Raw genomic sequence first — 25,708 nt, forward strand, 5'->3', positions numbered from 1 at the left:
TCATTGGTTGCAGTTTACGTCAGTCAACGCATCCTAGCAATGCTACTGGCCCAGATGACCACAAGCCCCGCCCATCGTTTCATTCATGTAAGTAAACAAAGTGTAACCAAATTTTCTCGCCGCCAGTTTTGTAATTATTATGGCCAGTTAATATTTGAAAGCGTGGTGATATTAATTAGCTCTGACCTTTTCTTTAACCGTTATATGGTTGTTTAGGCTTTTTGGAATGAGAAACAGCAGAGAAGAGTAGAAGTGAATGCAAGAACTGAATGTATGATTGTGAGTAGTGCCCTGCACATGTGGGGTGTGGGGAAATTTCAAAGGTTATATAAGCTCAGTGTAAGAAGTCAGCTGACTCTATAGGATGCTGTACTACCTGTGCAGTGGAAGTGAATTTCAATCTTTCATGCACAACATTGCAAACAAATGTATCATTTTAGCATAATGTTAGTTTGATTGATTGCCAAGGAGTGTCTAACATTGTGTCCTTTTCAGGAAAACACTATTGTCCATCAGGATGTCAGCACAAATGATGAAGAGCAACAGCATGATAATGCTTATGCTCCGCTGTTGAACTGTTTGCACAGTCCCACAGACTTGAACTGACAGTGTAATTTATCCAAGCAGAGAAAATGATAAGTGAGCTGTGCCACTGTGGCATAGCCTATAAAAAGGGTGAATGTTGTATTTATTCTGTTTATACAAAGCAGACACATCATTTGCATCAAAGCTTTTTACAGCCTCAGTGACTGTTTTGTCTATTTTTGGTCAAAGCCAGAAGTCCATCTTCATCTGTTTTCACAGTGCAGTGGTGGAGAGCTGAGGATGGCTTTAGAAATGACAGTGTATCTGGGGCACAAACATTGTTTCCCTCAAGAACATGATGATGGTGATGTGTTTATATAGAAGGAGATTTAATGGTCCAACTGACTCTATTTCCTATAACCTTGGTGGAATCCTGTCACTCTACAACCTTGCTTGGAAAAAAGCAGTTTAGTGACAGTAAATTTAAATTTCCTTTCTCCATTTAGCCATTCTCAGGTATGGCTTCTGAAAAGGCCCATTTAGCTTTTGGCAGCATATAAAGCCATATCTCATTATCTTTTTTGCACTTTTACACTTTGAAGCTATGACTGAATTGCATAACCAATTTTAAAAATCCATGCCTCATTTTCCAAATCCTCATTTGGCCTCTTTCTCCTGCACCTGCACCTTCATCATCTTGACTGACGTGACATGAACCATACACAATTACAGCTTTCACCTGCATTAACCCAGCCATCCTCATATGTCCTCATGCACTTGTGAAAATGAGCAAAGGAGAACAGATGCATTCACTCTCAGCAAAAAAAAAAGAAAAAAAAAAAGAAGATGCATTACCCTCACCTTACAGTAGAGGGCGACAGTAACACACTGTGTGGTTGTTGGGCAATTTAGTGGGTCCTCTGGCGTCACTCTTGTATTGTTAAGTGTGAAGCCAAGGGTTGTAGCTGCAAGTTTGTCTGTAGATATTGGACCTTGATCCCTCTCCCACCCCCATAACACTTAGTGCAAGCTAATTAATAATTAATGTACAATAATGGAGTAGTGCAGGGACTGTTTTAACGCTAAACTCATATAGGCCACTGATAATATGTGACTATACTGCATATTATTGTGTCTGTTATGCATTATACTGTTGCTTGTTCTGTTGTGTAGTGAAATCAGAGATGCTACACGTTGCCATAAATCGCCACTGTTAAAGATTTACAGCTCGCTATAATATTTCTGCATTGTCCTAGTTGGATGCAATATGCATGGATGTGCATATGTGTTGCAAAGGAGATGGGGACATTAAATCAGCTTTCAAAAACACCAGATGTTCCTTGAGAGTGTCAACTTAAATGTGCGTGTGTGTATGCAGCTCATTTATCCACACTGACCTATGATACTTCTCTTTGGGAAACTTATAAAGGGCTGCAGGGATGCTTGTTTCCTTGTGACTGCACATAGAAAGACTGACATGAAAACACACACTGTATCCAAACAGCAGACAAAACTGGGACTTTAACTGGAGTTTCTCCTTGGTTCATGTGTGACAGAGGCATGATCACCAGTTAAAAAATAAATGCCTCTCTTGCAAAGATCTAAAACCATGCTGTGACCACAGCTAACAATGCCCTCGCCCACAGATATCATCATGGGCATATATGCAAGCACACAACTATTCTGACACTCACTACTTAGGAAAAAGGAGCTGTTTGACTCTTTTCATCTCTCCAGTGCTGTTACACGACATCCCCTTCCTGCTTCTCTTTCTCCCTTTGCTATAAATTTCACCCTCCGTCTTTGCTCTTGAGTCATAAATCATAAATTCCCTTCCTGTCGTCTTGCTCCCCCTCTCTTTATATCACACAATAGCCCGACCTTATGTTAGAGGGCATTCATGTTTCATATGTGTGCGTGTGTGAGTGTGTATCTTCTCACCCAGCCTTTCCTGTGGCCCTTGGTCCCCACTCCAGGTTGCACCAGTGAGTTTGTCCATAATGCTACTCACACCACACACACATTAATATAAATGTTCATGCACTTGACACGCCCTCACATGCGCATGAACAGGAAGTGGCGTGTTAACAGGCATGTTAACACACACATACCCACTCAGGTACAATGCTGCCTTTATTATTTTCTGCATAAACACATTCTTTTTGCACACACAAGAGCTGACAGTCGTCCGTCCTGTTAACACACCGCTGAGGTGCTGTTAACACTCAGCCTGCAATAAGCAACATGTGACTCGGCGAACATGGAAATATATCCCTACACTTTTGTTTTAATAAACCTTTAAGAAAACAGGAGGCCAGGCAGTAGATGTGTCTCCCCAACTGAGTTTAATACCATGGACCTCTTTTAATGTGTCATGCAAAACTTGTGCAAGGAGATTTATTGTAGAAGTTATATACTTCTCATCACTTAAGCAAACAATATTAATGCAGTTTAAGTGGATCTGGATTGCCATGGCCATTGATTAGACAAAGAAGTATAATATTTTTCCAAATGGCAAGTGATTGTATAGAATATCTGTCACTGTTGTATGGAAGGCCTTGAAAACTGAGCTTGAAATGTTATTCTTGACCTTACAAACAGCAGGTGACAAAAACTTTTTTTAAGGCCCATGTACTTTCTTATTATGGAGCTTTTGACCATATCAAACAGTCTTATTTGGTAGGAGGTTGTTCATTTCTATGGTATCGTAGCTGTTTAAACTTTCCATTATCCTGAGCAGCTCTGGGACCTCACATGAAATCTTCTCATCTAACTTTCTGCTTTCATATCTGAAGCTACATCAGAAGATGGTTAACTTAGGTTAGCACAAACTAGGGAAACAGCTAGCTTGAAAAGGAAAAGAAGAAATCTTTTACTAATTCACGGGCACGGGTAGAAATGGGCTAAATATAGACGAATGGAAGAAATTCATTGTGACTACGGACTGTGAGAACAGCGTTATCGGCAGAGTCGCTGCTTGTCAGAAGTGTTAGCATGTGTTAGCCGCAAGCTAGGTACTTCATAGGAAAATACAGCCGCGGTGCTGCACAAGTAGACAGATACTTTCCAAGAACACAACTCTCAAGCACTTTAAAGTAAGTGACTGTATAGCTTTAAGGCTGTTTTAATTGCGGATAACGGGTATCTATTTTGTCATCTTTCAGTATGAAAGCAAATAAAGTATTTACCAAAATGTATACTGCATTTTTTGGACATGCATTTACATAAATTTATGTTATGGGCAGTCAAATTGCTTTAGCAAAAATGAATAAATAAGTAAAAAATAATACACAAATAATAAATAAATAAATAAGTCACTTGCATCAACAGGGTGGCGTTTGATATCTGGACGGGAAGTAACAGGTTCTCATTCGGGCTGTGGTTGAGATGGACTATTTGGAGCTGGAGGAAAAACATGGGTGTGTGTGCACAATGCATGTGCATGTTATGGGTATGTGCGTGCGTGTGCACAATGCATGTGTATGTTATGGGTGTGTTTCCATTGCTCCAGGACTTCCAGGCTCCCAGAGATGGTCTGGAATTCATGAGATGAATGTTACATAAAGGTCTCTTCCTGTCACATGACTCCATCACTTCCTGTGTTGGGCTTCCTGCATCTGGCCCTCCAAGGAGAAGGGTAAAGCTGCACCTAGACAGTGACTCATGGGATCTCTTTCATAATTTGGTCTTTCTGAGCTTTACTGCAGCCCCCTCGGGGGGTTTAATCGGGAATGATGCAGACTGTAACTGATGGTTATATAGAGAGATGCCCGAAAAATTGCCTAGATTTGATGGTACCTGCCTGATAATGTAATTAAAAAATTACATTAGCAAATGAATGTAGGCAAGGGAGCAAATAAAATAGATTAAACAAAGGAACATGAAAGAGAAAAGAATGTCCTCTAAAAGAGGTACAAGATGTAGAAGAACAATACCCGAGGTACGGTAATACAGAGCAGAGAAAAATGGAGAAATGGAGAGGTGACGGCAGGATCTATATGGGGCCTCTTGGTTTTTGGGCAACGAGGGGAGACATGCCAGGTAATGGCTTCCAGACACACGTTTATACGTCTATTTTTGTGAGGACATTCTGGTCTCCACAAAGACAGCCTTACAATTACACACAGACAAGATCTAATTCAATTGGAAAGCTGACAAGGAGACTTGAGTGGATGTGGATGTGTGTATATATTTTACGTACTCAAGAGGTCCGACTTCCTTTGCCCATTGGGAGTGGGGCTGATTAGTCTCATGTTGTGTGTGTGTGTGTGTGTGTGTGTGTTAGCAAGTGCTGGGGGTTAATGTATGCTTTCAATCATAGCTTTAGTGGGGAGAAATCAGATCCCTGCATCGTTGATGTGGATTCCAAAATCCACACACCCAAACCACTTATAGAAACCAGGCAAGAGTGCAGCAAAAATGTTTGTCTAGAAGGGAATAGTTTGACATTTTGGGAAATATGCTTATTTACTTTTTTGCTAACATTTAGATGAGATGATTTTAACCGCTCTCATGTCTACAGGATAAATATAAGGCAGCCATCTACAGACATCAGCCAGTTTACTTGGCTTAAAGATGCATTATTTAAGATTTAACACATTGTCTAATAAATCAAAATGGGACAGGACGTGATGTCTCTCCGGTATACTGTCCCCCTTCATGACAGTCTGGTGTCTACTGTTGTTATTTCAGCTTCTCTACACTGAACGGTCAAAGTCCAGTCTGGAGCTTAGGCCCTCCTGCCACCCTATATATATAAGAAGTCTTTTTAGAGTTTCTAGCAGTCATTTGAAACAGCCAGTCATGGAGGACTGTTGGCGGAAAGTCCAAAGAGGCTGTGTTCTTCTCAGCTTTGATTCAGATGTGGCGCTCTTCCTTCTGGATATATTAGCATCTAAGCCAACAAGTTTGTTTTACTAACATTAGCGACCTGGCATGGTCATGATACTACCTTTGAATTAGCATGATTTTAATTTAAGAGTCATTTGACTGTTAAACCAGAGTGTTCTACTGATTTTCAGATGTGCTTGTTAGTCAGATAGCGCTAGCTTCAAGCTGGAGGCTGCATTATGTGGAGTTTGTCGCAACCAGGTAGCTTTAGTTTATTTCTCGCAAGGAAACAGGATGTGATGGGAGGGCAAAAAGTGGTTAGGAGCAACTTATGGTGTCAATTTGTTTCACTACTAGACCTTTTATTAGTCATTTAAGCTGACTAACACCTGGCAGCCTCCTACTTTTGCCTGCAATGTTAAAGTTGTACATAAATGCTATAAATATGTTGAGGCATCCATCCGAACAAATAAGTGGAAGGAGACAAAGAGAGGAATAAGCATTAAAATAACTAAAGCAAAGCATCGGTGAGTGAACAGGAATGGGAATGTGAGATTAAAAGAGAAGCAGCAAGGAAGATGGGAACTGCTAATTAAACAAGAAGGATAGCTAGGAGGGAAAGAGAGGGCAAGATGACTTAAGTGGGATACACCGCCTGCTCAAGATTACTCCACCCACTATACACGCAGTGATTTCCCGGCGAGGTAAACCCCCCAGCACTGCTCCCCTGTGTGTTATCACAGCCCTCCCACTCCTGCAACTGGTGCGTGTGTGCGCATGTGTGTCACCGCTTTTCTCTGACATTCCTGTGCAGAGCGAAGAGATGGTGAGCTCGGCTGCAGAAGCACAGAACTAGGAAAAACTGGGATTTTCGGAGAAGAAGTGAAAATAATCTTCTTCCTTGCAGCTGCAGCTCATCTGTCCCTCCGTCTCTTCGGTTTTGGGAAACCTGGCTGCATATCAGCTGGGACATTTGTAACAAGGGATTTCTAAAAAAGCATCTTCTTGTTTCCAGTTACAGTTTCCTCCTCTTTCTTTTAGTCTCCATCGCCTCACTGGAGGTGGATTACAAACATTGGACTAACGGATTCCAGAGTTTGGGAATTCATTTGGAGAAACACACAAACAGCATAAAAAGAGGTGAGTTTACATGATATGAAAAAAAAAACATGTATAATTTGTAGTTCTTGTTCCCTTTGAGGTTGAATGCACAGTTTTTAGGACAAAACCATCTGTCAAATGTAATATAAAAATGTTAAACTGGTGTTCTCTGCAGTCTTTTGAGTTTCCGTTTATCTTCTAAACTATAAATGTGCAAGTTTGTACATTTTGGCATCAGTGGCTCAGTTTTTAACTGTGTGAGACAAAGTTGCATGATAATGAGCTTTGTCAAGTCCGTCTTGCACATAAATCTATCAGTGATGTTTACAAAAGTTCTCTGTGGTCACAGGACAAGAGTTCTATTGTTATTGATGCTTAAGAGCGGAGTGTGTTGCACAGTCTTTCTCTAATATGAAATGTCAGAAACTGAATCAGCTTTATTGGTCAGGTGTATTGGTTTGACTCTGGTACGTGGCTCTTGGTGTGCATGAGTAAACAAGATAAGACTAAAAGAACAAGAAAAGAAAAATAAAGTGCATTTGAAAAATAAAAATAAAGTACTTACAGATAAAACATAAAAAAAGGGGTGGCAGTCATCCACTGCACATTAAACTTAAAGAGATGAGGGCATGACAGAGAAAAAGTAGAAGGAAAGAAAAAAAGCACAGTCTGTGAAAGAGAGATGTGGAGTTTCATTTTCTTTCTGGATTTGTCATCAAATAGCAAAGATAGTGTCTGGGGAGGAGAGCCAGGGGTGCACACACGCACGAGCACATGTTATATACAGGCACACGCATGAATAAATGCACACAGATGTTGCAATGCATGTGCACAGAGAAAAGATGTCAAACTAAGTTATGGTCTCCTTCTCTCTCTCTCTCTCTCTCTCAACACAGACGGGGCACTCACCAGAATGAGATTTAAACAAACACATCTTTGTTTGATTGCACTCTTTTGTTTAGTTTGCTCACGGCTCAAATCAAAGACTGATCCTATGATTCCCAGTGCTGCAATTCAATCCAGACAAACACACACACACTCAGTATACCATATGCATATAAACACACACTCAGACACAAAGGAGGTGCATTCAGGAGAAATACACAACTGACTGATGCAGGTTATGTAAGAGCAAATTAAATACACACACAGTATTTACATAGTCTTTAAACTAATTGTGTGTTATGTGGCAACACGTGTACACTGTTGTGTGTGTTTTGTTTGGGTTTTTTTTTCTTTTGTTATGGGATTTCTTTGGTATTTGGCAGACACTGATTCCTAACCTAACACCTGAGAGCTTCCCAGGACTGCCAGTTACAGTAGCTGGGAGACTCGTGCCGCTGTGAAAGATGGCTGGGGTGTGTCTTCTTGACTTTCTCCCTGTTGGTGCTGAAGCTCTTTGTAATTTACTGCTCGCTATAGAGTAAAGTACCGAGTGTGTGTTATGTAGGGAATAGGAGCAAGTGAATGAGGGAGTGATTTTGGATGCAGCGCTGGTTAAAACGATCTCTAACCACTGAACTATAATTGTCTCCATGTTATTGTGCTTCTCTGTGTACCATATAAGATGATTGTTATTGGCATCCATTTACCATTGGACACTCATTAAAATTAATTACTTAAAGACCCACTACTTAATGTTTTTTTTTTATCTTATCATTGTATCACTTAATTATGTGTAATGTGAAAGAGAGTGTTGATAATGATGAAGCTGCAGATCATTCTCACTTGACTCTGCAGCTCCACTCAACGCTATGGAGCATTTTGGTGTTTTTCAGCTCATTGTTTTGGTTTAATAGCTGGCAACCTTATTGTTCTGGCTCGCACTCAGCCGACAACTATTTTGGCAACATGGCTGTAATGAAACCACTGTGCACTACCTGCCCAGCATGCAGACAGGATTTTCTACTAACTGGTGAACATAGTGGAACAGTTATCAGCTAAAGAGCCAGATAGTTCCTTCAGGGGTTGATGGACACTAAAACAGAGCAAAAAGCGGGGTTAAGATTGGGCTTATGCTCTCCAGGTGGCCAGAAATACTGTTCTAAATAACTGTTAACATTGCTCTGTACCTACTAGATGTGGAAACCGGCACCTGCCTGAATTACGCAGAGCAACGTAGACAACTAGGGTGATATTAATTCAATATTGTTAACTCAGCTTAATTCTAAAATCAATAAGTATTGTAGTGTGAGCTCAGATTATTCCTCTCCATTCGACTGATTGTCAGGAATAAGCCATAATGTTTTCTACTTCAGTGATCCTCTATGCATCGTGATGGTGTGTTTCTCTGCAGACCCTGGCTCCTGTAAAGATGGCTGACATGGTGGATCCAGATCCAAACAGCCTGCAGATACCGGGTGAGGCACAGACTAAATTACTATGGCAACTTGGTGAAAATGACTTCACTTCTTTATCTTTATGGAGTGTGAGGAAGCTGACCTTTCCATGTCCCTCTCCCACTTGGGAATGAACATCAGATTCCAGTGACATTCCAGTCATTCCATTTGGTTACAGATATGCAATCTCACATCCAGAAGACCTCAATTCGAGTGTTTTTACACCTTAATTCACTAATCTCTATGCTGAAATGTACTGTAAAGTACTTCCTCCATGTGTACCTTTATATTGGTATCAGCATCCGATGACAGTCCAATAATGGCTCTTTCCTTGTGATAACAGAGTTTTCCCATGGCTGTATAGTTTTTTTTGGCTGTACTGTTCATTTTCCTCTGTACGTGTGGCCCTTTTCCAACCCTGAAACACATTTTTAATGAGATTTTAATTATTTTAATAGAGTTTTAATAGCTGCTCTTCCATCTTGTGTGGCACTTTAAGTTCCCTTCTCTCCTTCTACCTAATTAATTTTTAGGTGACAGTCCATCAGCCCCGTCATCACCTGCCACAGCTAGAAATGACTGCAGCATCACACCCCTTACACCCTCGCCCTCGCCGGTAACCACGCACACACACTTACCACAGACACTCCCACACACGCCCGCTTCCTCTTTCTGCTTATTTTGCTTTATATAAAGCTGTTAAACACACGCTGTAAACCCACATGCACTCTGCGGTGTTATTAGTGGTTTATAGTGACCCTTGCACTCACAGTTTGAAATGAAGCATCCAGTTGAAACAAGCACCCATAAATAAATAAATAAAGTAAATAAAGACAATCTGTGCTAGAGAAATATATACATATACTGGCACTGTTAGGGAAAGGGATCAGGAAAGTTAGAAGAGAGGAGAGATGAAGAGAAAAACATCTTTTGATTTCCAAGACAACCTCCTGTTTCTACTCATAGAAACTAGTTATTTGTGAAATGTAAAAATGCTGTAATACTTGGTAATTACATTAGACAACGGTTTAAATCCCACCCATGCTTCCTGTCCAGACAGAAGCCACAGTCCACATTAGCTCGGGTGGAAATCTGTGTTTTAATGTGTTTTCCTCAGTTTTACATAATATAAACTTGAAGGAGAAAGAGATAAATGAGCACAGGAGAGATTAGGAGGAGGAGGTCTGCTCCTGTTAGTACCAGCTACACCCTTATATTTCCCTCTCTCTGACTCCCTATCAGAGGGTGGAGGTCAGACCCAGGATGGCCTGTCCATTCTCAGTCGTTGTGGCGATAGACTTTGGGACAACCTCCAGCGGCTACGCGTTCAGCTTCACACAGGACTCAGAGGCTATACACATGATGAAGTAAGAGACTGTATTCTTGTATTCTCTTTGGCTGCATTATTGTAAATTCATTTTTGTCCTTGACAGGTTTTCTTTCTTTAACCCATGCAGGCGCTGGGAGGGCGGCGACCCTGGAGTGGCCAATCAGAAAAGCCCAACATGTCTGCTGCTAACTCCTGATTTACGGTTCCACAGTTTTGGGTTTGCAGCCCGGGATTTTTATCATGACTTGGACCCGGAGGAGGCCCGACACTGGCTCTACTTTGATAAATTTAAAATGAAGATCCACAGCACAAGTGTAAGAGAGCGAGAGATAAGGGGAAATTATATTAAAAAGGTGGTACAGATTTACACTATACATGTAGAATTAAAGCTTTAAAGAATAAATTAATACCAGGCTGAGGTTTTTCTTGTCTTCTCTGTGTGAAAGAGTGGGTGCCCAAGAGTACATGTCTGCATCACTGCATCAAAGTGACAAGTAAAACCGCTGTAGCTAAAAAAAGCACAGCAGCACTAAACTCCTGTCAGGTTACTCCTTAAGCACTTCTTGCAGCTGTGGCTGTTTATGCTGTAGGATCTGACCATGGAGACGGAGCTGGAGGCGGTCAACGGTCGGAGGGTCAGGGCCATCGAGGTGTTTGCCCACGCCCTGCGCTTCTTCAGGGAACATGCCCTAAAGGTGCAGCCCCTTGCAGTATTGTACCCTACAGGGTGCACATTGAAACTTTAGTAGTAACTCAAAGTGCTTTTATGCACCTGAAACATATTTTGTAAGACGTTAAAAGTGCTTGAATGTATTGTATCATCAGGTTGAGGAAGTATTTGGCATTTACGTTTATATAGAGATTTATGAAATACAAGATGGGTGGTTTATTGTGGGGGGTTACGACTTTATATTTGAGGCTAGGAAAACTGTATCTTATTGGTTTTCAGTGTTACATTGAAAGCAGCCTTTCATGGATTATTTTCATGTATTAGGAGGTGAAGGACCAGTCCTCTTCAGTGCTGGAGGGAGAGGAGATAAGATGGGTGATCACTGTCCCTGCCGTGTGGAGACAACCGGCCAAACAGTTCATGAGAGAGGCCGCATACCTGGTAGGAACACCTGAAAACTGACATACAGTTTACCTGCTTCCAGGTTTAGAGAAATGTAGTTGGCATGAAAGAGGCTACAAATGTTTTCCTGATCTCTAAAAACTTTACCATGTTTAAATTATGTGGATGTAACTGGTTCAGCGGCCTAGACTCAGTCTTCAAGATACACACAGAGCATGAGTGTAGTCTCACTGTGTGTGTGAATTTTTAGATTCAACTTTATTGTCATTACCCATCTACAAGTACAAGGCAACGAAATCTGTGTGTGTGTGTGTCAGAGAGGAACATGAGACAAAGGCTCTCTAATTAATATTCCTGTCGAAGATCACTTACCACACACACACAAAAATTATAATGCACTTTTGCCCCTTTTTCTCCTAGCATATCTTCCCATGAACACACACCCCCCCTCCTCTGTGTACTGTATATGTAACTTGTAGGAAGTGTGTGTACACGGAGAGAAATGAAGGGGGTCCTATCACAGTGCACATCAATGTGGTTGTGAGTCCATCTGTGCAGTGCATATACAGTACGTAGCCTTTTGGTTTAATCTCATATGTTCCTTATTTTTTGCATGAATAGTATAATGTATGCACACTTTCACATGCACACTGACATGCACTGGGCCCTGGCGTGAAGCCATCAGGGTGTGTGTGTTTCCTGCTGCTGATGATGTCATCAGGAGTGAACAATGAGGGAGACCGGCATACAAACACAGGAAGCCAAGTCCAGACCCCCGCCCTGCATACACACACGCATCGTTCCAGCCACTCAACATCACTCCTCATACATCAGGACTAACGCTTGTATACCTCCTCTATCTCTGAAATCTGCCTTTTATCCATTAACTTGTGTGTGATCGTGTTGATTCTCTTCCATATGTTTATGTTGCACAGCTGGTCTTCCGGGCGTGTGTGTGTTTTACTCCATGAATCCTCTTCTGCCCTTTTCTTTCCCTCCTCCTCCTCCATGACTTGTTCTGCTCTCCATTCTCACCATAAGGTATTTTATCAGTTAAGTGTTATATCAGTTTGTTTTGTAAGCTGTAAACAATAAACAATTGTAACATTTGAGCTCAATAATTAACTCCTCCTTTAATTTCCTTTTTTGACTTTGTCCTTTATTCTACTTTTTCTGTTTCTGTGAAGTTGGAGTGTTTGCAGGTGGTGCTTTTTTCTTTATTTTTAACTTTATTTTGAATCCTTTCTTTGATTTTTGTCTTCATATTACATCTCTAGCCTTGGTACTTGAGATCTGGACTTGTGTCAGATGTAACTCATAAAATAGACCCCAGACTTGCTTTGGATTTGACCGCTGAGTCTTGATTGCCTGCAGATTTGAACTTGGCAAAAACATTTGACCTGGTAAAGTCAGAACTTGATCTGACCAGAGACCTGAAAGCAGTTTTCACTGTCTGCATACAGGAATGCGAAAAACTTTGCGGATTGCTTTTGAAAACCTGTGACTTAAATAGAATCTTTTCTGAATGACTTGATACTTGCCCCAGAAGATTTAAAAACAACTGTAACACAAAAACAGCAAAAATGCAAAAAGGACATTTGAGAATTGTCATTTCAGTATTAGTGCATCTCTTTTTATCTTTATAAAATTAAATTCTGTGGAGATTCTCATTCATCCAGGTCAGTGATCTGGATAAACCATGACCTGAGGTTATGGTAAGGTCAAGTGCTAAAACTACTTGAATTTCTTGAAGACATTTCCTGGGTATTTAAGTTCTGTGGAGTTGTTAACACCATAACACCAGGTAAAACCAGGTGTTAAGTTAAATACCTGGGATTCCCCACGAATTAGTTGAAATGGACAAGAGGTGAAACGTCTTAAAGAAACTCAAGCAGGTCCAGCTGACTACTTTAGCACTTGGCATTATTACAGGATAACAAAATTCTTTCTGTGTGTGTCTCTCTTGGCCTTTCCAGGCTGGTCTAGTCTCTCCTGACTGTCCTGAGCAGCTCCTCATCGCTCTAGAACCAGAAGCTGCATCCATCTACTGCCGCAAGCTCCGCCTGCACCAGGTGCTGGACCTGAGCTTGCAGCCTATCACAAATGGCTTCGATCTAGACGGGTCCAAGCCCTTTGACTCCAGCTTCAGACAAGGTACTGAAGAGAGAGAGAGAGGGTGTGTGTGTGTGTGTGTGTGTGCGCGCCTTCTTGTAGACTTTGTCATGAGCATGAAACCGCACTGTGTTCCTGGAAATGTTGTTGTTTGATTTCACTTGGGGATTGTGATTTTTGCCAAGGACGAATATGTGTGTGTTTGAGAGAGGGAAAGGGAGAGCGCTGAGAGTAAAGATCCGCCTTCAGATACTGCTCATGGTTTTGCTTCAGATGCCTTCGCAGTCATGTATGTGCGTGTGGTTGTACACAGACACATATGACGTTGGATGGGACATATGTGTTGTTTAGAGTAGACAGGGAAACAGGAGAGAGGGAAACATGAACAGTAGGGGAAAGAGGAGGAGAGCTGTGCTGAAACAGACCGCAGAATTCACATTAAGAGGGAGACATTCTGCTAAACCAGGCATTGAGGGTCCAGCTGTGTAGTAAAGGAATGCCTCTCTCTTCACTGTTTATTTACAGTAGGCTTCAGAGGCGAGATGGGAAGGTATCGCTCCTGCAAACACACAAAACGAGGTTCAGCCATGCAAACACAACTCAAGTCATTATCAGCATAAAATAAGCTGCAATAGAGTTCAGTTATTTTCGCAAGCACCTCATAGCAGTTAAGAAGTTACATCTAAAATATTAGCAAATGATTGAACTCATGTTTGTACCAGTACAATTCATTGCTACTTTAATGCATGATTTAAAGCAAACTTATGTTGTAAAGAATTCTGTGTGCTACGTATTTTGTGGCAGTATGGGAATGCATCTGATTTCCACCGCTTGCTTTTCTATACCAAAAGCAACAGAGACTCATGGCATAGTACGTACTGACATGCAAAAATGATGGGAAAACACATAATAATACTTGCATTTTGTGGTGAACAGGTATAGTGTACTGTCGATTTAACTGAGATTTTTTTTAAATCTCAAAACCAAAGTGAAAATGATGAGAGCAGCGAGATTGAATCAAAACAGTGAAGTTGGGGACTGTGACTTTAAAACTCTGAGGGAATCTGTGGGCAGCAATTCCTTGTGGGTCTGTTACTACAAATGAATTCTTTCACATTACACAGTTATTGGATCTGTTGTTAATGTAAAAATTTTGAGAAGTCCAGCTTTAAAAGAAAAACCTCAAACAGGAATTTATTGAGAGTAAATACCTCCAGAACCAGCAACTCCTTTCGTTCAATCAATCAAAAAGTCTGTCTACCAAGAGTAAGTGTATAACAGTTTAAAATTAAAGGGTCAAAGTGAGCACTTCTAAGAAGTTATCACTATTGCCTGAAAGGAAAGCATGTTCCTCAGATGTACTGTCATAAATATAAAGTAAAGCTGCACAGAAATGAAACAGTTCAGCACCAGGAAAATGCCATTAAAATGCTACAATGGCACAAAGAGCATTTTCAGGTTGGGAAAAAGGAGACTGATGCATAATTCATTAAGCAAACATGCCGTTCAAAATCCCCTGTGCAGGCCCACTCATATATAGGCACTCAGTGACCTACACAAGGAACGTTCACACACAAAAACCCACACTAAACACAGGATACTGTAATTGGACCAAGGTGCAGTGAGACCATGATCTCACCCCCTCCTGGCCTGTCATTCTCCCTCTCCTCCACTCACTTTCATTTTTCCTTTTTTTCACTCCATCTTTTTTACCATTTGCTCTCACTCTCTCAGACTTTCTTTTGTAAGGTTGTACTCTTTGCAGCAAGCCTGCAAACACAAACCGCACACACATGCAGATATGTTTGCCTTCACACAAACTTGGCATCACAGTCATGGTTTTTTGCTATCTTTAGCATTTCGTCCGCATCATTTCATCTCCAAAGATAGCAACGGGGAGCCATTAACACACGCACATATTTTCTTTTCTGCTGTTTCATGTAAATGGTTTCCAGACTCGCGTTCCATTTATCACCCTCTTGCAAACACACACGGATGAAATCAAGGCCTGTATGATTGTGGTGTTCTTTGTTCAGCTTCATGCACTATGTACACACGCACATACTGCACATTACGTCCTGCATCATCCAGGGTCTTAACACAACTGTTAGTGTGCTTGCTTTCAAGATGGTGTAGCTCTTTGTTGTGTAATATCCTTACAGTCAGTGTACTCCTCCCCTCCTCTCCTCTTCTGTTCTTATCCTCTCATTTTTGTGGTGTGTGGGGCTCATAGGGTATGGGGGAACCAAATAAAAAACACTTTTACCTAAATTATAGGACCACAGCTTCCCTCAGAGCCTCGTCTAAAGACACAGAGAGAAAGGTTTTGTATTCCAACTTCCTCCTGTCACTTGTATGATCCACAGTTATTTCTCCTCATAAAGCCAATATGTCTCATGTGTTCACTTGCATGCGTGGAGGCGTATAAGTGTATCTACTCTGTCAAACAGGCTGTCAGGTATGTTTTAGTGTGCTCTGTTTTCGTTGGCCTCAGTCCATATTGTTAACCTGCCACTCAGGCAGTGTGCCTGTTAAAAAGGAAGAGAAAGGTGAAATGTGATAACATTTTCAAGACATTTCCCCCGTCATGCAAAAACATTATGACTCTCGTTTTGTTTTACATGTTGTACTTGGACTGAAAGATTTGATGTTGTAGGTTAGGTAAATGTGGTTATAAAACCTGTTTAAACCTCGTTATATGGAGTACAAATTAAAAACATTAATCTTCATTAGGTTTAAACTGAAGATGTTTCTGTCTTTGTTTGAGACGATTTGTTTTAAACACCAGCTTAAGTATCTGACTTTGTTTATACAAAATGAAGTGCAGCCAATGCAGCACAAGGTGGTGAAAGGTGGGGATGACTCTAAGCGCCCACAGCTGGAGAGAGTTAAAAAAAAAAAAACATTGCTGAATTAATTTTTTTTAGAAAAGGGGGGCCCAGAGCAGTATTTCAGGGAGCTAGGAATCCCTGCTTGTGCCCCTGAGGCCCTGAAATCCTCTCTATGCCCCTGAAGCAATCTATGAAAAATGGAAATAAAAAAAAACTAAATAAACCTTATCTGCAATTCACAGAGTTTTTGAACAGCTTTAATGACATATGGTTTCATACAAGTGCATGTGCAACAGAGATCATATCCAAATATCAGCGGTATAAAAAGTCATTATGTTCTGTATCAGTGTGTATTTACCTGTCCACATGTGTGCTTCAGCGCGGGAGCAGCTGAGACGATCCAGACACAGCAGGACCTTCCTGGTGGAGAGTGGAACTGGAGAGCTGTGGTCAGAGCTGCAGACTGGTAAGGCCGTGTGTGTGTGTGTGTGTGTGTGTGTGTGTGTGTGTGTGTGTGTGTGTGTGTGTGTGGCCGAGAGAGAGAAAGAAAAGACTACACATGTCTGAGGTATTGATGATTTGGACCTTTTAACCCCAGCAGGCTGTGAGGAACGGGCACACCTACTTTAACATTTCTAATGAAACTACAATGACTTTTCCTTCCTGTGTGCCTTCTCGATTTCCCCCACAGGGATCCCGTCGAGTGTGAAAGTTCATTCTTGATATTAGAAGTAGGTAGTAGTTTAATGGATTCAAATCAACTACATGGGCCACCAACCAACTTTTTCCAGAGTTTTAATCCTCCTTGACCAGTGAGAAAACTGAAGACAGTGAGATTTGGTTGAAAGCTCTGAACAAAGATAGTAGGTTTTCCTGGAGTTAAGATGCTTTTCCAAGCATTTCTGGTGCTCTTACTCCGTGGCACACTTGAATGTCCATCTACAGTATTAGGGCCAGTATTTTGGGGGCAAAAAAAAGTGTGATTTTGATAATAAATTCATATTGTTTAGGAAGAAATGATGATCAGAATATTGTCATAATATTTCCAAAAGCCAGTTTTATACTACCAAACATACACATGTTGTTCACAGCCACAGATTTTGCTAAGAAATGATGAAATCCTAACTTGTGATGACCAAACCCATCTGCTTTAAGCTTTTTCTTTCTGTAGAACTATTACAAAAATCTGTGGGGCCATACGCCCCTGCTAACTCTTCCTGCACCTTTTCCTATACATACACACACACACATATACAGGAAGGACCCAGCCCATGGGACTCACTGCCCCTCCACTGTAAATAAACCCAAGAAGAAGAAGACACCCTGTTTTATCTTTTACCTGCATTTTCTTTTCTCATTCTAATGTGGTATTTTCACTCTCGTATCTAGGGCGTGGTCAGCTTATTGCTGATTATATCACAGGCACAAACACACACTCAAAGTGAACCACAGAGCAATCACAAATGCCCAGAGGTGGTTTATGTTTGAGAGCCCTCTGGTTAAAGAGTTTCAGGGGGAACACTCACACACTGGAAACATGACATTTAGACATTCCACAAAAATGAAGACAAATGATCATCCTCTGCTTCTTCCACTAAATGTAGGAGAAGTACTGGGTTCGCAGGTGACAGGTATATTGTTGCAGACTGTGGAGGAGGAACAGTTGACCTGACAGTCCATCAGATCGAACAGCCACAGGGAACACTTAAAGAGCTCTACAAGGCTTCCGGTAGAGTGTTTCACAACGTGCAAATACACCAAACACAGCCAGTTTGCAATAGTCTCCAAAGCTGTTGTTTCTGTCCCAGGTGGTCCATACGGCGCTGTCGGGGTAGACCTGGCCTTCGAAGCCATGCTGTGCCAGATCTTTGGTGAGGACTTCATCCAGAGCTTCAAAGCCAAGCGTCCAGCAGCCTGGGTGGACCTAACTATTGCCTTTGAGGCAAGGAAAAGGACGGCGGCGCCAGGCAGGGCTAATGCCCTCAACATCTCTCTGCCCTTCTCATTCATCGACTTCTACAAGACGCACAGAGGGCAGAGTGTGGAAGCTGCCCTGAGGAGGAGCAAGTGAGTGTGTGTGTGAGGGGCGTAACAGTGCATGAGTGTGTGAGCAGTGTCATGGATAGAGTGATTATGTGTAACAGCACTCTCTCTCTTCTGTGTATGTGTGTGTCAGTGTGAATATAGTGAAGTGGTCGTCCCAGGGGATGCTGCGGCTGACACAGGAAGCTATGAACGAGCTCTTCCAACCCACCATCACCAATATTGTCAAACACATTGGTGAGAAATGTTTTCTAGCATTTAGTTTTGCTGACATTCAGTGGAAAACAGGACAAAGCTGGAGAAGCAAAGAAAGGGCTTTGTTTTAAATGTTAAAATACATGTGTTTCTCTTCCAGCACGTTCCACATGAACAGAAAAACTCTATCCAGTCCAAAGTAAACTGCTTTTAAAGATCTTGCTTCTTTCCCTTCCCTGACAGAGGATCTGATGGCGAAGCCAGAGGTGCGGGGTGTGCGTTTCCTCTTCCTGGTTGGAGGTTTTGCAGAGTCTTCCATGCTGCAGAAGGCAGTACAGAAGGCACTGGGGCGGGTGTGTCGCATCATCATCCCCCATGACGTTGGTCTGACCATATTGAAGGGCGCTGTGCTCTTTGGGCTGGATCCCACTGTGGTGAGGGCTCAGGGACACAAGTCAGTGTGGGAGAAGCTCTTTACCCCACAACCTAACAACCTCTCTCCCACAGGTCCGAGTGCGTCGATGTCCCCTGACCTATGGAGTTGGCGTCTTGAACCGGTTCATTGAAGGACGCCACCCACGTGACAAACTCCTCATCAAGGATGGCCGCGAGTGGTGCACCGACATCCTCGACCGCTTCGTCTCTGTCGACCAGTCGGTGGCACTGGGCGAGGTTGTGAGGCGGAGCTACACACCTGCTCGTCTGGGTCAACGGAAAATCATCATCAACATCTACTGCAGCACTACAGACGACGTCACATACATTGATGACCCCGGTGTCAGGAAGTGCGGGACAATAACTTTAGATTTACCTGAACCTTTGCCAATACCGGGAGCGGTGGGAGGAGCAGGAGGAGGAGTCCCAGAAAGAAGGGAGATCAGGGCGGCCATGCAGTTTGGAGACACAGAGATCAAAGTCACAGCTGTTGACATCATGTCCAACCGCTCTGTCCGTGCTTCCATAGACTTCCTGTCTAACTGAGGAGGAGCGGGAAGTGGAGGATTTGAAAACAGAAATAAAAAAATATCTGATCCCAGTGATGGTAATTTTAACAAAAGCGGTACTTTGGGAGTGGGCCCCAAATTTTTGGGAAGGACAGGAACTTTGCATTCTAAGAAGAAACTCATGTCTCATAATTAGACATTACATTTACTCATCAGAGCAGAAGAAGATCAAGATCATCCCCATCATTTTAAAGGATTTCACTGAAGAGAAGGTGGCCACTGGACGGAAAAGAAGAAACATTTGTCTGCTTCTGGCTTCAGTGAAGTTTGTCATTTCACACCGTATATTCCTGTCCCAGGTATTTTCTGCCCAGAAATAGTTGTGAGGAACATTTGTGTAAACCCAAAGGCAGGCTGGAGGCTGAATACTTCTGAGGACTACTTCAGCATCAGTAGACTCTTAGAAGTTACCTGGAGAGACCTAATGCAGCATACTACCTAGAGTGTGACTCACTCATGTTCAGTGCTTAATAACCAGTTTTCCCTCAAATAATAGTGGTACCTCGTTTCACCATCCATATGAGATAATGATGTTACTACCTGTACTGCAGCTTTGTTTCTGTAATGTGATTAGAATTTTGCAACACCCAGTGGCAAAAGACTGAACTACATGCTGAAAAGCATTTACACTCTAGGTGCATCAAAACGCCTTATAATAGGAAGAAGGACTGTGACATTATTACATGATTTCAATGACTCTTAAAGACTTAAGTCATTTTATCCACATCCGTGTCTAATATGTGTCTCAGCACTTCTTACCACGAGAAGCTAAACTTAACAAGCTTTTTTTAAAATGTTTTTATTGGTTAAAAACATTAAAGCTGTATTAATTTAAATTTTTTGACCATTCAGAGGCAACAGCTGTAAACACAAGACCCATTATAACATATTTACACATGGTTGGTGATAATTCTGTGTAGGTTCATCATAAAGAGCGACACCTTCCACATAACAATTTGATAATTATGAGTTAGTGCAAATTTAAAGTGAGTTCCTGCAGAAAGAAAAGCTGGTGGGTGCGTGGTGTTGGCACTAAGCAACACAAACATCTTTCAAAACAATGAGAGTTTTGTTTTCCACCTTGTCACACCTAACCCTGTGAGGTCTTTTTTGTGTATGCTGTAATAGCCTGTAGCTATATTTATCTATAAATAACAAGAAGCATAATGAGCCACTGTTTCATGTCTGACATGCTGCCTTAAACCTGTTTGGATCTCATCTAATCTGTCTTTAAAACTGTGCAGATTGTAAAAACATAAAACAAAGCCTCATTCTCAGCCTTATTTTTGAATACATACCAATAATAAATACACTACCTGGACCATTTTTAACACTTCTATTTTAACAATGATACATCACTTTATGCATTTACAGTCCTATCACAGTATTGACACACCATCAGGAAACTTAAAACTGTGTCTGTTTTGTCCACACACAAATAAGAGCCAACAGTCTGATGATTTCAACTGTGAATTTATTGATAAGAATGGGCCAATAAATAGATTCACACAGTGTAACCAATGAACGGTTCAGAACTGCTCAACATCCCACCAGTGCTTGACTTTCCATCTTACACATTGTGCCAGTAAACACAGGTTAGACAGAATCAGGCAGCAACTTCAGGTCAGAGAGGAGGAGCTGGACAGAAGGACTAACCTCATTCTGCTTGTATTTCAATATCATTTGTTGTTAAAATGGCTACAGGTGGAAAGATGCAGTACTTGAAATGTTACAAACATAACCGTCAAGCTTTTGGGAAGAAAAAGCTACAGGTGGAAAAAAAAGAGCCATTTTTACAAAGTACAAAGAATCTGTCTTGAAACTGCGAGACCAACGCCTGCTGTCCCCCTTTTGTTTTACTACACCTGTCTTTTGCAATGTGTGCATGACTGACTACACCTCATTTTATGTAGAAATCAAATCTAAATGCAGTCAAACATCCCAAGTTACATTCAACACGATCTACAATTGTAACCTGACACCATCTTCTATCTGCATTTGGATTTTAATGCCAGTTTAAAATGAGGGTTTGTTCCTGCTTCCTCTTAGTGTGCGTGTGGTCTCCCACGGCCTCTGCCCCTGCCACCTGGCGGTCCATCCACTGAACTGCGGGGGTTCTTGATCGTCTCGTCGACTGACAGGATGAGGCAGGCTGCCTCTGACGCTGCTGTCAGAGCATTGATCCGCACAATAGATGGCTCCCAGACACAGGCAGCGAAGTTGTCTGCGATGTCCTCATTGTTGATGTCCACACCGTACCACATACCACCCTGCAGCGGGACAGGAGAGATGAGCAAGAGCTCAAGACACTTATAAAAGCCCTTTTATGCTACGTGTGCTGTTGAGGATTAAGGAGTTTCATGTCCTACCTGTGCATGTTTGGCACGCAGTTTGTTCAGGATGTTTGTGGCATCAAAACCGGCGTTGTCACACAGCTGTCTAGGGATGATCTCCAGAGCCTTGGCGTACGCGCCAATCAACAGCTGCTGTTTTCCAGGGATGGTCCTGGAATAATCCCTTAAGTACTTCGACAGCTCCATCTCTATGGCTCCTCCACCAGCCACAATGGAGTCATTCTGAAAATGGTTTCATTACAGTCAGCTGTTTGCTGTCAAGGTGCACAGATGGGCCGACAAATTAAGTTACTGTGGATGTAAAGATTTCAATAGCTACATAAGAGTCAGGAGATACAGCTACATTGATCCAAAACTGCAAATGTTTTTTAAAAAAAAGTGCTTAAAAAAAAAGTGGTACTACAACAGCACATAGCTTGGTACATTCATAGCACGTCAACTGACCTTAATGGCTCTGCGCACAATCATGATGGCATCATGCAGCGATCGCTCTGTCTCCTCTGTGAACTGTTCTGCTCCGCCCCTCAGGATGATGGTGCAGGTCTTTGCCTTGGGACAGCCCTTAAAGAAGTTATACCTGCAGGCACAGACATAAAAAGCAGGAATCAGAAGGCAGGCTTTTCCAGGGAAGAGGGTAGGGTGGGAAAAAACAAAACAAACTGTCCTTGTTACCTTTCTCCTCCGACCTGGATCTCCTCAAAGACTTCACACTGTCCCAGGACATCGTCTGTCAGCGCTCCTACTGAGGTCTGGATGGAGCCTCCGCAGGCCTGCAGGTCACATTACACACAGTTCACGCCAGGCCTGGCTGAGTTTATAACACACAAACTGTGCTAATCTATAACTTTCTCCAGGACACTTACAGCTGAAACCTGTATTCAAGTGCACAATCTGATGTAATGCTTTATCATTTAGGACATAACTGTCATTCAGTAAAAGTTGCCTCTTCAAAACAAAAAATGAACTAAAAACAATGAGCTAAAATTAAAAGGCACAGCAGCTGGCTTTCCTGTTTGCTGGCCACTCACAGCCCTGGCTATTTGACTTATTCTGGTCTTAACACATGAACATCTGGATGTCAGAACTGTGTGACACAGTGCCTGTTTGTGCACTTCTCCTACCATCATAGTCCTCTTCAGGTCCTCCTCCTGCACCCTGCCAGCACAGAACAGGTCTCTGTCGGCGAAATACTGGGTGGCAACATCACCGATGGGCAACTTGGACAACACCACCTTAGCTCCTGACTGATAGATCTTCTCCAGTTTGTCATACAGGATGTTCCACTCAGCGTCCACGATGGCCTGGTATTCCTGTAGAAAAATGGACAGGAAAACAATAACAAAACAAAAAAAAACACAATTAACATGGAATAAGGAAAGAGACTTGTGTGCCCTGGTCCTGTGTTATGTTTTCTCCATACCTCCACAGATTTCACGCGGACTTCAGCATTATCTTTTTCAGCCTTTAGCTCCAGCTCCACGTTGAGCAAAGCAATCTTCGGATTCTCATAGCATTTAGGCTGCATCTCAAACCCAGCGTAGGAGAAGGTCTTCTTGAATGCGACCCCAGAGATCAAATGGGAATCCTGTAAAAGTTAAGTACAGGAAATTTGAAAAGAACGAATTTGGAGAAACAAAATGAAGAGAAGACTGTCTACAATTTCTGTTCACTAGTTTAACATGGTATTTAAATTTTCTCATCAAGAATCATATTTTCAACGGCAGAACTCAAGACACTGACCTCAAGAGCTCCTCCGTGGACCTTCTTGATACCGATCATCTTCAGGGACAGCAGTTCGTCCAGAGACGCCACAGCATCCACCACCATTTTGGAGAAGAACTCCTTCTGACCAGCAATTAGCTTGGAGTTCAGGGCTGTGGCCGCACACTTCTCCAACAGCTGCCTCTGCTCTCTGACAGGATTGAGAGGGGAGCAGCACATTGAAAAACATACAACTATTTAACTACTACCTAAGCATACAATATTAGTATAATGCTCAGACATACTGAGCCACACAAATTAACGGTGACAGTGAGAACTCACTGCTTGTCGTCTTTCTTCACAGAGACAGCAATCTCCCTGATCTTGTTGACAGCGAGGTTGGTGGCAATGCGAAATGCTCTGATGATGGTCTGAGGGTGGAGACCCTCCTCCACATATGGCTTCAGCTGCTTCAAGAACTCAGCAGCCAGGAGGGTGACAGAGGTGGTGCCGTCCCCAACCTGAGGATGGTAGAAGGGAAGGATGGCGTCTGCTTAAAATTTCATTCTGAAATGTTGTAGTCTGTGATGTCCACTCCTTCGAATAAAATGAAATTTGCCATAAAACTTAAACACACCTCTGCATCCTGGGAGTTAGCAATGTCCACCAGGGTTTTGGCTGCAGGGTGAACCACATCCAGAAGTTTCAGGATGGTGGCTCCATCATTGGAGATTGTGGCCTTACCTGGAAAACAGAAAACCATTCACACATTTTTGATAAAGGAGTTGCAGACCTGTGAATCTTGTCCTCGTTCAACCCAGTCTCCTCACCTCTGCTGTCCACCATCAGTTTGTCCATCCCTCTAGGCCCCAGGGTGGTTCTGACAGCCTCAGATATTACCTGGAAAAAACAGAGTTAAAAACATGCCACAAACACAAAATAAATATAAAAAAACAACCAGAGAGAGAAGGGCTAGTTTTCTGACCTGACAGGCATTGATGTTACTGATGAGCTGGGGAATGCCCTGAGATGTATCTGTCCCCTCCTTCAGCAGAATTACCGATGCGGGCTGGAGGGGAGGAAGGAGGGTTTGACAGAAAAGGAAGAGAAAAATGTACAAAGTGAAAAAATTAAGTAAGATGAAGCCAAACCAATGTGTTAACAATAAGTCGGGTGTAATCAAGTACTATGTCCTGGTCATGATAAAGTCTGAATACTGCTTATGCACATGTGTTTCCAACCTCATCATTTAGCTTCAGTTAGAGATACAGTTTTAAAGCTGTAACGTTAACCCAAAGGGGAAAACGCACAGACTGTGGGGCTGGTACTGTAGCTGTGATGGTTTATTTACCCATCAGACATGCACCTGCATGACACTGTCAAAATACGAACAGTAGTGACCAGTTTATCAATCAGCATGTCAAACACCTTCTCACACCCTCAAATAACACGGACCTCCCAGTTTATTCAATGTTGTATTGTCAGGGTCTTTGTTTGTACCTCTGCATCATACCAGGTTTAGCCATAGGTGCTCAGTCTGGAGACAAACGTGTGATCAACAACCTCAGCAATACAATAAGGTTAAATGGCTATTCAGGTCGTTTACAGTGCAAAATAAATGTTGCCAGTTCAGTTAATGTTATTCTATTCACGCAGAGTTCAACCACACTACAGCTACCTCACAACAATAACAGACGCTTTACAGGCTTATAACATTAATATATACTAAAATGACCCTCTAAAATAACGGTTCAACCACCTGAAAGCACTTTGTCTGTTACAATGTTACACTGTAATTGCTAACTTGTTAGCTAGCATCACCGTTAGCACCATATACGCCCATTGATGCCGGGTCATCCTACAATGCTAACATTAAAACCATTTAACAAATCATTTTCACAAAATATTTGCTTCCCAAGACTTCCAGCGGACAGTCCGCTAAACTGAGGGTAGTTTAGATGCAAATGCTTGCTGACAAAATGAAGGATGGATGTAGATTGTAAGCATGAACATTAGCGTACTTACCATCATCTTTGCAGTTCCTTCGAGAAGCTTTCTATCGGCACCCTGTCCCACAATGCATTTCGAAAGTCATAGCTGTTGAGGGTATGTTCAAGCACCTGCTGCAAGATTTTTATCAACTATTAGCACTGGCTTTGTCACAAATTTTCTAGATTTAAACATAAACTTACTGCTTTCAAAATTACAGTCACATTACCAACCCTCTTGTTCACGTGTTTGTCTTTATCTTAAGTTAAGAAGATAAATTGT

The 25,708-nt window shown here is 42.1% G+C and overlaps 2 protein-coding genes across 7 annotated transcripts; one reads left to right on the top strand and one right to left on the bottom strand.

Moving 5' to 3' along the window:
* Positions 1–12: 12 nt before the first annotated feature.
* Positions 13–21,298, top strand: hspa12b (heat shock protein 12B). 6 transcript variants are annotated; one of them, XM_020610115.1, is made up of 17 exons: positions 3,257–3,620; positions 3,856–3,944; positions 4,037–4,162; positions 6,397–6,495; positions 8,753–8,816; positions 9,329–9,411; positions 10,038–10,162; positions 10,253–10,439; positions 10,716–10,820; positions 11,120–11,236; positions 13,174–13,351; positions 16,520–16,606; positions 17,765–17,869; positions 17,949–18,207; positions 18,317–18,420; positions 18,622–18,812; positions 18,886–21,298. In XM_020610115.1, exons 5-17 carry the CDS (start codon positions 8,771–8,773, stop codon positions 19,357–19,359), a joined length of 2,061 nt encoding a protein of 686 aa, XP_020465771.1. In that variant the 5' UTR covers positions 3,257–3,620; positions 3,856–3,944; positions 4,037–4,162; positions 6,397–6,495; positions 8,753–8,770; the 3' UTR covers positions 19,360–21,298. The 6 variants fall into 6 exon arrangements, with proteins under 6 accessions (XP_020465768.1, XP_020465771.1, XP_020465774.1 ...); XM_020610114.1 differs by lacking the exon at positions 3,257–3,620 and having other exon boundaries at positions 3,749–3,944; XM_020610112.1 differs by lacking the exons at positions 3,257–3,620; positions 3,856–3,944; positions 4,037–4,162 and adding an exon at positions 13–87.
* On the bottom strand, positions 20,837–25,562 carry cct7 (chaperonin containing TCP1, subunit 7 (eta)). The gene is made up of 12 exons (XM_020610120.1): positions 25,463–25,562; positions 24,423–24,506; positions 24,268–24,337; positions 24,075–24,181; positions 23,780–23,958; positions 23,477–23,648; positions 23,157–23,321; positions 22,858–23,046; positions 22,409–22,506; positions 22,181–22,313; positions 21,752–21,958; positions 20,837–21,652 (listed from the first exon to the last, which is right to left on the bottom strand). Exons 1-12 carry the CDS (start codon positions 25,466–25,468, stop codon positions 21,428–21,430), a joined length of 1,635 nt encoding a protein of 544 aa, XP_020465776.1. The 5' UTR covers positions 25,469–25,562; the 3' UTR covers positions 20,837–21,427.
* Positions 25,563–25,708: the final 146 nt, after the last annotated feature.

Source organism: Monopterus albus, unplaced genomic scaffold, assembly GCF_001952655.1.
Source record: "Monopterus albus unplaced genomic scaffold, M_albus_1.0 scaffold104.1, whole genome shotgun sequence".
NCBI lineage: Eukaryota > Metazoa > Chordata > Actinopteri > Synbranchiformes > Synbranchidae > Monopterus > Monopterus albus.

Excerpts from the sequence above, each read along its gene's own strand:
- hspa12b (XM_020610112.1), top strand. The coding sequence starts at position 8,771 with ATGGCTGACATGGTGGATCCAGATCCAAACAGCCTGCAGATACCGG. Across the intron at positions 9,412-10,037 it reads TTACACCCTCGCCCTCGCCG|AGGGTGGAGGTCAGACCCAG; the intron begins GTAACCACGCAC and ends ACTCCCTATCAG. Across the intron at positions 18,421-18,621 it reads CAATATTGTCAAACACATTG|AGGATCTGATGGCGAAGCCA; the intron begins GTGAGAAATGTT and ends CTTCCCTGACAG.
- cct7 (XM_020610120.1), bottom strand. Across the intron at positions 23,959-24,074 it reads CTAACTCCCAGGATGCAGAG|GTTGGGGACGGCACCACCTC; the intron begins GTGTGTTTAAGT and ends TACCATCCTCAG. Across the intron at positions 21,653-21,751 it reads TGCGTGCCAAACATGCACAG|GGTGGTATGTGGTACGGTGT; the intron begins GTAGGACATGAA and ends GTCCCGCTGCAG.